Here is a 13,963-nt window from a genome sequence, read left to right on the forward strand (position 1 = left end):
ACAATTATTATTTTTTAAAGTGGAAGAAAAAACAAGGATACACAATCATATAGGGAAGCTGCCTAAGTACCCACAAACTTTTTGCAGCAAAATAGATCCTTGCATGATTATTATTATTATTTTTGCATGTAATAGCATACACTCCCTCCCCCCATCCTAGCAACAGAAGAACTGAGCCACTGCAGAATAAAAAGTGAAAATATATAATGCACAAATAATGGTGTGTATCTTTAAATAGACAAATTTCAAATAGTCACAAGATAATACGGTAACAGATAAAAACAAATTCAACATTATACACGAGATTGCTAAAAGTCCACATAATTACAGGGGCCTGTCTCCTGATCTATTTCAGGAAATGTTCATCAAGTCAGTTTACATGCAACTCATAACATGCGTGAACATTCCTTTAAAAAAAAAAACTTTTAAAAAAACCATGCAAAATGTGGTCTGAGTTTAATAACTTCACAGCAACTTTTTTGAATTTTCCAAGGAATGTTTTTGGACCCCGGGAGTCATTATGAAAACTTTCCCCAAGAAATACTCTTCACAGATTCACATGTCAACTACCAAGTGAGAGTCAAGTGACAGATTTACTCAGTTTTCTCAAAGACTAACATTCCAGCTGTGACAAGCACCCTTTTAATGTTTTTCAGCAATGTTTAGATTTTGTGCCCGCATCAAGAGTGCAAGTTACATTTCATCAGTGAAGTTCTCTAAAATTTGCATATTACATATTCACTTTTCACACATTCTTTTTTTAAAAAAATTACTATCCCAGTCGGCTCAATCGTTCCCTTTCTTAATTCATTTGGAATAACCTCCTTTGAGTAAGGCAATAATGGGGGACACAGGGGCCTCCAGATATTGTTGTTCTACAACTTCCATCACCTTTGACCACTGGCCATGCTGGAAATGGGAGCTGGAGTCCAACAACATCTGGAGGAAGGCCATAAATAGGCTCCCTACAAACTGATGTAGGGGAACCGACACCATCGCTGCATAGGAAGAAGTCCTGAGAGAAAATGGCCAAAGATGGCGCCTTGTCGTACGAGTTGAACATACAGTTGTAAGTCTAAGTCCAAGTCTGGGTGACAGAGCACCATTCCTTGCAAGGTGCAGAAGAGACCTTGCCTTCTTCCTTCTGTGACACCAATAAAATAAAAAATAAAACTATTCCATGTAAGGGGGGGGGGGACTGCACAGACTAGGCTTCTACATGACTGATCAGACATTCTTATGGAATGTATCCATTGTATATTTAGCATTATCTCTGTGGTGGAACAGGGCTCTTCCAGTGTCACCTTCCCAATGTATGACACGGCCAATATGTGGAAATGGAAAAGCTCCTTTAAACACATGATTCAGGTGCTATTAAGGCACACATCAAAAACCTTTCTTCCTTTTCCCGTGAAGACCATAAGAAAGGAGAACAGGAATAGGAAGGTGTGCATTAGCCCTCACTCACTCTTTTCAGACAGCACAACCACAACCCCCCATTACTAGAAATACTATGAAAATGCCTGTTTGGAATCTGCACCAAAGCCATGCACTATTCCAAGTTAATTTCCCACCTCTTTCTCTTTTGCTGCAGTTCAAAATTTTGTGCACACAGCAGCAGGTTTCTTGCACAAAGACAATCCCAAACATCTCCCAGGACTTCCTCAGCACAAAAGAATTTGCAAAAACAAGAGAGCTCAGCAGCACAGCCTCTTGACTTTTATTTCATTTTTTACATGCTGCTTAATACCAAATCAAGACTAAATAGTTTACAAAAAATATAGCAAATACAATGCACATACGGTAACAAAAGAAACATATCAAGTGTCAGGATGCAGCAGCCTGCCCAACAAGTAACTAAGATGAGAGGGGGGGTGGGTATGGTCTGCAACCCTCTGACCTCCCAGGCCTTCACTCCCCATACTCTCTCCTATTCATAACCACCACCCCTTCCCTCTTCAACCTCCCTCTTGCCAAGGCACATTCTGACTCGCAACACTCACCCCACTAGCACATGCACATCACACCAGTTCTGTCTTACATCAGCTCCCAACTGATCTCCCTACTGCGATCATTCACACTTCATAAACACAAATCCCACAAGTACCCACTACTTTTGGAAACACCTTTTCATTTTTGCACAAAGACAGTCTTCAGGGATTCTAAAACTGAGCTGGGTACAGCAGAACCTCTACTTACGACTGCCTCTACTTGGGCCCGACCCAAGTCGCGACCGTGGCAAACCCGGAAGTAAATACCAGGTTTGCCACGATTCGTGCACGTGCAGAAGCATGCGCACAACAGCGCTCCTACCAGCGACCCGTTTTGCCCAAAGGACGGGCCGCCGGAATGGATTATGGTGGTAAGTAGAGGTTCCACTGTATTTCGGGCCATCATCAACAAAGTAGTTCTGTTAGTGCAAAGACATACACCTGTGTAATGGGATGCCTTGTCTTCTCCTCTCCCCCTGCACTCCCTAAATCTGTTATGCGGTTTCCCCCAAACCCTCTGAAGCAGTTTCGGGGAGGGTGCAGGAAGCACGTAGGGAGGACAGATTCCATTTTGCAGACCAGAAGATCTTGCACTAACAAAACCACTCATTTGGATGAAGTCCTTGGAAACTACTCGATCATGGGCTCTTCCTTATTCATCATGTGCTGTTTTGTATCACTAGAGTCATATAGGCCAAAATGTGCATATTTTGTGCCAGCAGGCATATAAGGTGCCAGCTTTTCCAAATTCTGACCGATTTTTAAGTATCGGCCTTTCACTTCAGCATTTGGGTTCCCCAAGACTGTAAACCTGTGAGCCTCCAGGTCACATATAGTGGCATACTGGGAACTGGGCAACTTTCTGGTTTGTTGCCTATGTTGGAATTAAAAAACGGGCAGGAGATGTTGTCAAGCATCCTGGTTTGCCACAATACATGGCTGGTGGGCTCTCTGCAGCTTAGCAAATAGTGGTTTAAGGTGCCCAGATCCTGCAGATGAGTATCATTTGCCAAAAAAGCAAACAAACCATGACATCATCAACTTCGGTGCTCTAGCCTTAAGCAAGATTCTATGAATAAGTAGTGCACAAGAAATTCAGGCAAAGATTACTCACCACATTATAATAGCTTTTGCTAATTGCAGACGTATCAAATCCCTTTGGTGGACTCTTCAGGCTTCCTGATTTTGGGGAGACAGGTTTTTCTGAAATAGGAAATATATTAGCAGTAGGATGCGATTTCACAGCTCGAACACTAGAGGTCAAACAAAATGCTCTTCTTAAATCTTGTTGCAGCAAGTTTCAGGACCATTTACTTCAGCTATTTATTTACAAGCACACAGCTCATTCATATGGATCCGTCTCGGCTTAGTAAACAAAGATATGAATGAGTCCTTTTGCTTGAGTGTTTCATGTTCGCAGAGTCCGTTCCATCAGCACACTGCGGTAAGCTAAGAAGTCTTCAATTAATAACAGTTCCTTGTTCCACTTTTAGAACACGCCAGGATCTTAAACCACAATTAGAAGATTTTTGCCTTGTTCCAAACCTGGTAACCATTGTTTCCCAGTTTGGACACTACAGGAAACTGTAGTTAACTGAAAACATACGGAGTTAAATTGCTGTGTGACAAGAAGGAAAAGCACTGCATCTGGGTCATTTGTTATAAATCTTTGCCTGGGGACTCTGGAACACATTATAGAAACTAACAGGTGTATTCTTTTAAAATGAAAGATAAGACCTGGGGCTTTACATTCCCTGCCACTGGTCACTGAACAATCTTCACTAGGGCTAGGAATCCAAATGTGAAAGCTAGTAATTTGTAAACAGGTGTCAGAGCACACACCTGCTTAGCAGTCACCATCACATAATGTGTGGGGATCTTACTGAGGCAGCTAAACATGAAAGGAAATCTGTGTATCTGTATGCAATGCACCTCACCATATTGTCAATACATGTACTGGAGTTTTCAGAATAAAATCTCTCATTCAGTGCCCTGTCCTGATGTACAAAAGATGGATTAAAGAATTTCACACTCATTTTTGTAGCTGGGATACATTGGCATGCATCGTCACAAATATATATGTTACATAGAAATCCACAAAGAAAATAAGTTTGGGCAGTTTATAAGCAGACTCTTGAAACCCACCATTTGATTTTACTTCTCGTACGTAATTGCTGGGAAACCAGCCTGTCTTGCCATTGTGAGTTCCTTCCCACCAGCCTCCTTCTTCCACTCTCGTAACGTGAATAATATCTCCTTTTGTAAAAGAAAGTTCATCTTCATTGGTTTGTTGAAAATTAAACTTTGCTCTTACCACCAGCTGGTGGTTGCTGTTATCTGTCATATCCTAGAAGTGACAAGACAAGCGAAAACAAAGAGTTTTGGGTACTTTTTCAAAACGTTAACAAAATTTAACTGAGTGAGATGTATGAAACGGCATCTGCAAATCCCCAGTGTAGGATAACAGGCTGAAGAACGAGAAAGGTCTCCGTGGTTGTACAATGGGTTGACCATGCCATTTCTATAACATTTGGGAGTCTAGGAACATGTAGTAAACAGTCATGGTCCCCAGGTATACAAGACAGGCAAAGGTCCTAGGATATTACAAAACCCATGATACTTTCCCAAACTTATACTGTGAAACTTGGCAAGAATTGAAAACCTGTGTGTCTGTTTGTGTGAGCACCCACCCACCCACACATATTTGCGGCAACATTTTCCAAATTGAACCTGCAACTGCATACTGATGGAAAAGCTAAGTCAAAACAGATGCCTGCTATAACTTTCCTAGGAGTGCCCTAAGAGTTCTTTCGTTTAATGTCCCAGCCTGTATGTGTGAATCAGTGTAAGCTGACATTGCCGTCTGATGCAAAACGAAGTGTATGAAAGGATACAAACACTCCTTCATATCCATGGGTGGAGTCATTCAAAACAGACTGGAATAAAGCCAGCCACTGATTTTAGTATTTACGGCTGCCTTGACTAGTGGAAAGTATGCAGTACTTTCAGCTGCTTAGAAACTTCAGGAGTAAAGAGTACAGGACAGCCTTAAAAGAAGTGGCGTGGCCGCTTACTCAATTCTAGAACATGGACTCCAATTTCTCCATCAGCTTGACACCAACCCCACCCTTTGCAAACAGTGTGAACAGTCATTGTTCGACAGATTTGCCATTCCTGGAAATGCATGGGATACCTTGACCATACCAAGCTAACCTTCAAATCAAACACAGAGGCTATTTTTACATAGTTCTATAAAAGTTCACACAGCAGCAAGAAAGTGAGCATCAAATGGCAAGGACTGGTCATAAGACGTGGGCCTCATTTTGTTCATTTAATTTGTATCAGGGGTGAGGCACTGCAATGTTGCTGGACAGCAATTCCCATCATTCCCTTGACCAACAGCCATGCAGGCTGGGGCTGATAGGATCTGGAAGTCCGACAGCATCTAGAGAACCAATGGTTCTCTTCACCTGATGTATATCATTGGTTAGTTGCCCTTCAGCAGAAAAAAGTCTGCTTGAGATGACAAGCAGAGGAACAACATTTATATGAACTAATATTATTTACTGTCACATATTTAAATCACACTTCAAAAATTGAAAAAACCCCAGATTCAAACAAAATCTGAACCAAGAAACAGGGTTCAAATTGAACCGCTCACTGGGTAACCATGGGCCAGTCACTGCCTGATGACCTAATCTACCTCACAGGGTTGTTATGAAGATAAATTGGAGAGGGAGGGAAACAAGCATGCCACCGTGTCCTCCTTCAAGAAAATATGGGATATAAATGTAATAAATAAACTAGAATAAACCCTTATTTTTTCCTGAAGCAGAACAGAACTTGAACCATTATCCAGAAGTCTTAGCCAAGTATGAAACAGAACAGAACCACTCCCTCCCTATACAAAAAAATCAGGTTACCAGGTTCAGACCAAAAAGCATAGGTTGCTTCTTCACCTATGTACGTGCATGATTGTACAATTAAAAAGTACAAATGAAAGAGGCCTTTGAGATTTATTTAGTACGTAGATAGTTTACTTTTAAGGTAGGATTCATACCCCTTTAGCTGTAAAAGTTTTAGACCTATTATGGTGTGCCTTATTTTCTCATCACACATTTTCTCGTGCGAACTGGAACTGAATGAACTCATTTGACATTGGCCAACTTGGTTGCCAAGGGCAGTAACTAGCACTAGCCTCACTCAGAGCAGAACCATTAAAGTGAATGGGCATGGCTAACTTAAATACATTGATTTGAACGCGTCATTTCTAAGTAGGACCAATGTTCAACGTAATGCTGAAATTTAATTGGTTAAAACCTAAGCGAAAAGTGAAACACAAATGTAATGCTTGGACACACACCCTCCCCATTGAGTAAATAGGTCTATTCTTCATGTATTATGACTTAAGATAGTGCACAGAATAATAACAATAAAATAGCATAACAACAAACAACAACAACAACATGCTGCCCATTTGACTGGGTTGCCCCAGTCACTCTGGGCAGCATCTGATAACAAACACGGAGGAACTAGATGGCTATGAGCTCTGTTTACAAATACACCATTTCTAGGACTCTTTGGCCACAAGCCAATAGTTAAGCACACTCAAACCTCACTGGTGCACTTGTGGGTTTAAGCAACACCTGACTGCACTGAATTGTTGATCTCAACCCATGAATCTGCAGAATCTGAAAGCAGATTCCTCAAAACAGCACGAAACATATTTAAAGTCTCAAAGGCTTGTGCTACAGATAGGTGAGAAGGCAACGATCAAGTATCTGTGAATCTGAGTCAAGCTTCTCACTTTGCAGCACTAATTAAGGAGAGTGAAAAGAAAAGAAAAAGACAGGGAGAATAGAAATAGGTCAACACCTACCAGACTTCGATACTGGCCCTGAAAAAGTTTTGAGGTTCTGCTATGTAAAGACTGGGATCCCAGGGAATCAAAAGATTTTATTCGATGAGATGATGGCCTTGCGCACACTGAATCACTTCCTAGCCCAATATCTGAAAAAAGATAACCATGAGACATTAGCATTTCAGTTAGGCACACATATACAGCATAAAATTTGTGCTGGGAACAAGCATTTATATTTGATTTCCTAAAACAGAAATGTAGAATTCCCAGAAATGTACGTGTAAGATGGCAATTACTTGAATTAACCTACTTCTATGCAAGACAACGGAACTATATTTTATCACCCCTCGGATCTGTAAAGCGAGTTGTCTTCATAGGAATACACGGAGTACCAAAATGGGAAGAGAGGAGACTGGAAAGGATCTCTGGACAGATGCATCCAACAGGTATGCAGGCAAAATTCAAAATTTAAAAGCAAATAATAATAATCACACCCCTCGTTCCCCAAAATCGAACGGAATGCATGAGGACATACTTCCATATCCACACCAGGAGGCACATTTGCATGAACGTCCAATTTAGACCTCCTGTCCCTGATCCCAAAAGTGATATCATTACTACTGAAATGATGAGGATGATGCATCACTTCCATATATGTGTCTCCTTAGTTGGATAAGGCAAGAAATCCAGGAGACATGGGGTGGGAAGAAGAGGCCGGTAGATAAAGACCTCACTGTCTTATTTGGGAAAGGAAGACACCATACCCCAACAACAGTAGCAAAATAAACAAATCATGAAACATTTTCAGGGGTCTAAACTTATTAAAATATATATAGCCCACTCTTCCTACATTCAGGGAGGCACAACATCTACAGTGGTACCTCGACTTACGAGCGACTCGACTTCCGTATTTTTCGACTTCTGAATGACCCCCAGAAGAGAAAAAATGGCCGCCGCTTCAGAAATTTTCGACTTGCGAAGGGAAAGCGGCGGCACGATACCTCGACTCACGAAGTTTTGAATGCAGTTTTTTTGACATATGAATTTTTCCCCCGTTCCGAGATGGCACCTTTGACTTACGAAGATTTCGACTTACGAGAGCGCCTTCGGAACGGATTAATTTCGTAAGTCGAGGTACCGCTGTGTAATAGACACATTATATAGGAATGTAAGTGCCACTGAATTCAATGAGGCTCGTACAACTGAGCACTTAAATGCATCTTTATAATCTACTAGCCCCACCCCCACCCCCCACCAAATCCATTTGCAGCTCCTTCTCTCTCTGGAAGAAATCCTACAACCATGACACCAACTACCAGGAACCAAAATAGCCTACCACAAAACCTATCTATCCGTAATATATGGTATAAACTGGTTGTAAACTGGTTTGAGAGCCAGTTTTGAATAAAAAGTGAGGGATACATATAATAAAATAAACATTCAATTAGACTGCTTTCAAAGGGACATATCAGAACTTCTGCTAGTTTATTCCTCAGCTCTACTGTTGTCCAACTTCACTGATGTGCGCAAACACATCAGAGGAAGCCCGTTCTCATGTGGCCACCCTCCGGACCTCACATGGACTTTATGCAATAAAATAGGCTTCAACACACATACTAATATTATGAACTGTTAAGTGTATGAGTGCTTTGAGAGACAGTGACATTTATGCCCCTTACTCATGGAGTATCAAAATCATTTAGAGGTGATCCTATGATCAAAACAACAAACGTCTGATACACACCACAGAATTATTACTAGAAAAATCTGAAAATGGGACAATTGTCCATCTATCTTCTTAAACTGGGGGAAAAGGAGCATGGGGGTGAACACCAAAACAGACACAGTAGGTATATATTACTACTTAGAAAAGTAGAGGTGTTCTGTACCTGATGCCAAATATATTCCAAATAGTATCAAAGTACAGAAATGGGGCTCTTGTGCAGGTAACACTGAAAACCAAGCAAATTCCAAGCTAATGACTTTGGCGCTATTATCAACAGAGCTATTCAGCTATAGTTCCTTTATTTAGTTAAGGAAGCATATTCAGCTCACGGACAACTGGGGAGTTGTGAGCCGGAGTGTCGCAAGAGCGAAGCAAGAAATGAAATGAAATAAAAATCCTGCTGCTGAATGGTAAATGCAGTGAATTAAAAAAAAAAAACTGAAACATAGAAAGTTTCAGTTCAGAGCAACTCAAACACACAAAATACAGAACAGCAAGAGAATGAAGTCGGAGGAAATGTATTCTACTTACCTGCTGTTACTTTATTTAGAGCAACCAAGGAGCTAAGCACCTTGTTGAAGTTCTGTCCCTGATAGAGATCATTTGCATCAAACGTCTTTAAAAAGAAAAGAAACAAATACATATTAAGTCATGCTAGAAAGAAAGCCACTGCAAGTTCAAAACGAACTTGTTCTAAAAGATCTCAGCCAAGTTTTGATCCGTTGTTTATTTTTTATACACAGAAACGTGAGTTGCAAAGAGCATACAACTTCTGTTTCAGGTGCAAGGACCACCTACCTTATTAGCTTCCAAGCCCCAATTCAAAGTCTTGACAATGGCTTTTAAAGCCCCGGGGCATTATGCACTCTGCCTACCTGAGTGAACATCTCCTGCCACATGTGTCTCCCACACCCATAGACATGCCAAAGGGAATTGGTATGCCACAGGACCACGTCTTCTCTCTTGAACAACCTCCTTATGGAATCCATTTCCAAAAACACCCCTACCTGGCCTAATTTATGCCCACCTTCCATTGGCCACGTAAAGGTTCTCCAGAAGTTGTCCCTTTTACAGGCTGATGAGTCAACTGCAGTACAGAGGGGCAGCTATGCCAATCTGTTTCAGCAAACACAATAGCCCTCTTCAGGCATTAGATTTAGGGGGGAAATGGGGGTGGGACGACCTTACCCTACTGTACACAGGATGTATTAGCCAATCCTGCAAAGTCACCCAGAAAGGATTATTTATTTTCCACATGTGGCCCTCTATCTCTGCCTGAACCAAACAAAGTTATCTGTGGTCTCTCTTTTTTAAAACAAAAATACATAGTGGAGACTTGTCCTAAGCCCAGGCTGTATTCAGAACCCATATACCTAAGGAAGCTTCACCCCACTCCCTGAGGTTGCACACACTTAGCATAAACAGGAAAAGGTCAAAGTGTTCTTTTCCAGGGTACATTGTACTTTGGAAACTGTTTTTGCACCCCACATGATTGCGGGTGGGCACGGCCCACAGTTCCCCACATTCCTGACATGAAGAGATAGGGAATCGGAAGCAGGCTGCACTGTGCCCGTGGTTGCAAGTCCCAAGTGCACTGAAAGAACATGCCCGACACTCTAAAAAAGCGCTCTGCGTGGAAGCTCTCCAACAGCGAGACCCCGCTGAAGCCCTGCGCACAGGGTTCTACTTGCGCAACAGGGCTTCCCACTTCTTTCCCCCTGGACAACCCGTGAAATCGGCTTTTGGAGAGACAAGAGAATGCCCAGAACAACCCATGAGGGAGGAGGCATCATTCTATCTCGCAAGCTGGAGTGCTTGTGTAGACAGAAGCAGACACAGCTCCATCCAGGAGAACAAGAACCACTGCCACGTAAGACACATTCCAGTCTCGGAAAAGAACTTGAGGAGGATGCAGAATGGAGCCAGCGAAAGGTATGGTCTAGGGAGAATCTTGAGGGCCAGACAAGAGGCCTGGAGGGCCACATTTGGCCCCTTGGCCTGAAGTTCCCTAGACCTCTTTTAAACCAAACATTCCCAAGAATATGCATTTATCGAAAGTCTTCAAAAACTAAAGGCATAAAAGTTGTTTCCAGCAGGAAAAAGAAAATGCCACTCCCTACCCCTCACTCAGTCCACCCTGGAGAGATAAGTATAAACCGGAAGAAAAATCCTGCCAGAGATATACCAGGATTATTTTTCAAAACAGCAGTCACAAAATGAAAATGGGTTAGGAAGCAAGAGAATCTATATAAACAGCACACAAGAGAAGGATTTGGGCTCACCATTGTTAATTCTCTCTCAACAAAAGTAGACCGCTAAACGTGTATGTTCAAAGAAGTCAAGAAAAACAGGATGTGAAGAGGCTTATGTTTCCTGCCCGTCTAAGGCTATCTGGGATGGTGGGAGCGAGTCGATTGGCCGTTCCAATAGCCAGTTCATCATCGGAATAACACACGCACCTAGGCGGCATTACTCAACAGGAAGCCAAACAAGAGGATGAAGGACAGGGGATTGCAGAGAGTAGAGTATATGCATGTGTAATGGTTTTGTCAAAGTGATTTCATGTCATCTGAGAATTCTCTTTAAACAGAATAGTAAGAATCGTCAACAAGGAGGGGGGATCAACTTGTTCTTGGAACACTCAACATTTCTTTGCACTGCAGAAATTATGTGGGGATGCCAAATTTCATGATACCAACATGAGTCTGACCAAACTGCAGGAGGCAGTGGAAGACAGGAGTGCCTGGCGTGCTCTGGTCCATGGGGTCACGAAGAGTCGGACACGACTAAACAACATAAAATAACATTTAATTTTGTGACTTCCCATTTACAGCCCAGTAGCACAGCCCAAAGACACACCTACCCCTAAATGAGAATTAAAGGTAAAGGTAAAGGACCCCCGCCAGTTAAGTCCAGTTGCAGACGACTCTGGGGTTGCGGCACTCACCTCGCTTTACAGGCCGAGGGAGCCGCCGTTTGTCCGCAGACAGTTTTCCTGGGTCATGTGGCCAACATGACTAAGCCACTTCTGGCGCAATGGAACACCGAAACCAGAGCAGTACACGGAAACGCCGTTTACCTTCCCGCCGGAGAGGTACCTATTTATCTACTTGCACTGTTTGGCATGCTTTCGAACTGCTAGGTTGGCAGGAGCTGGGACCAAGAAATGGGAGCTCACCCCGTCACAATAGCTAACACTGATTTTAATAGTTATTCCATGTTTCCAGGGAACTATAGTTCTACAATAGATAATTATAAGCATGTTTGCCAACCAACCATTCCCGTAATTCCCTATAGTAAACCATGAGATTTATAGGTTTGCAGTGTAGATATGTTCCTATGCTTTTCCCAAGACAGAACAGTAAGGCCAAGGATCTCTGAAATGTGCTGAAGAGGTCAACAATATTATCTAGAGTGGAAAATGGCCCCAAAAACCTGCAGTTCAAGTACAATATATGATGCAATAGGGTACAGCTGGGTTTTTTCCTATCCATCATTCTCATAAACTATCTAGTTGTTATCTCATTCACAACTTTAAAATGACTCATGCCTGGGTTCAAAATATTTCCAATTTCCCCCAAACCATGAAAATACAAAAGTCCATTTCTAAGTACTCTGTATTGGGAGCTAAAGTTAGCAAGGAAAATACAAGAAAATAAAATAGAAGAATTACACAAGAGTACTAAAGTAGTAAACTAGAAGAGACAGACTGACAACCTAGGATGAAGACAAGTGGAAGCCGTAAGGGAAGGGGAAGTAACAGATAGTAGAAATAGACAAGTATGGACAGAAGTAAGGAAGAAAGAAGTATTACTAAAGGTTAATAGAATTGATTTATATGAAATATAGAACAGGATGTTATGTTTTGCTTTGTATTATTTACAATTGAATTATTGGAAATATAGGAAGGCATTAATTGAATGCATTTTGTGGTTTTTTAAGAAGAATTCAACATGTAATTTTTTAACATTGTTATTCTTTGGTTATTGTTTGTTTGTTTGTTTAGTCAATGTAATTTTTTCTTTTGTATAGATGTAATAAAGTAAATAAATTATAAAAAAAATACAAAAGTCTCCCCTCAACTCCCCCCCCCCCCCGCAAAAAGTGACTTTCCCACAATTTTGGCAGACCTTGTTTCTGTTATTATACACAACGCCCATTCAATTTTTAAAATACGTTTCCAACTGACAAATTTTTAAGTTCCATGTCTTAACAGAAAGGCAAGTGCAGGCAAGAAGACAAACACCTAGACAAATGAATTCAAACAGCACTGACCACTTAATATAGTAAAATGCATATTGTTTATGGCCAATAATCAAGAAGTTTGAACTCAAGGTAGTCAATCACAACTGTTCCTCAGCTGAATTCCACCCCCTGCACACCACCTAAATAAAGCTAAGTCATTTTACAAAACTCTTATTCTTTCTGCCTTTCCCCTCCGAAAGATTAGAAACATGGGTGGGGCTTTACCCTGGGTAAGCAAAGCCAGAAGTTCAATTGTCTCACATTTCTACTGTAGTTCACGCTTGTTTCAACACGTTTGCCATAAGAAAACTGTAGTCCCACACAGGGTTCACAGACAAAAATGAAGCAAGGTAGATGTGTAATTGATCATGTGATCAAAATCTAGGTCTCTATGTTCTAATCAATTACTCATTAAAAGGAAAGACAATAAATTTGCTAGGTATTAAAGTTATCAAGAGTTAAATCTACAAGGCCCTTTAAAGTTAGATTCACTAACCCAAGGGAAAGTTAGCAAGCTTAGGGGGGGGGGCTAATTTAAATAGCTGTGTAAAAAGAAAGTGGGGTGGGGGGGAGTTCATCATTAACTAATTGACTCTGACTCAGCAGTGTAGCAGCATTGCCAAAAGGAAGAAAACACCATACTTGGATGTAACAAGAGAATTATACACAGAGGACTCAGAAGATACTTGTCCGGTTCTAAACTGTACTCCTTATAACAAAGAAGTGATAAGGAAACCAAAACCAAGGCAATCAAGGATCCGAATGAATGAGGGGAAAATGTAGAAACCAACTAGCTTCGTAGAGAAATCTGAGAAAGTGTCACCTAGCAGTCAGAACTGAAGTCTACTTTTTACAGAACATTTAGATTTGATTATCACCTACACATTTCCTCTAGTTATCTCACTACGGAAAAGGGCTGAATCATAGAATCACAGAGGTGGAAAGGATCCCGGGGGTCATCAACAAACAAACAAAAAATTAAAGGAAAGAAAGGCCTGGAATACCTGTCACTCCCCAGCCTCAGAATCTAATAGAAGTATTCAAATGTATTGAGATTAGTTATATTATTTGTCTACTGTATATGAGACATAAAAAGATGGAACCTTGCTGTGCATCCTATCAACAGAGGTATTAAATATC

At 41.3% G+C, this 13,963-nt stretch overlaps 1 protein-coding gene across 1 annotated transcript in view; it reads right to left on the reverse strand.

The window, feature by feature from the left end:
- The window catches only part of ARHGEF7 (Rho guanine nucleotide exchange factor 7), a 78,584-nt gene that overhangs the window by 48,714 nt on the left and 15,907 nt on the right, over positions 1 to 13,963 (reverse strand). Inside the window, 4 exon segments of the mRNA XM_033147762.1 lie at positions 3,106 to 3,194; positions 4,137 to 4,338; positions 6,871 to 7,001; positions 9,110 to 9,194. Coding sequence (XP_033003653.1) covers positions 3,106 to 3,194; positions 4,137 to 4,338; positions 6,871 to 7,001; positions 9,110 to 9,194 — 507 coding nt within the window.

The sequence above is a fragment of the Lacerta agilis genome, chromosome 4 (genome assembly GCF_009819535.1).
Source record: "Lacerta agilis isolate rLacAgi1 chromosome 4, rLacAgi1.pri, whole genome shotgun sequence".
NCBI classification, from domain to species: Eukaryota; Metazoa; Chordata; class Lepidosauria; order Squamata; family Lacertidae; genus Lacerta; species Lacerta agilis.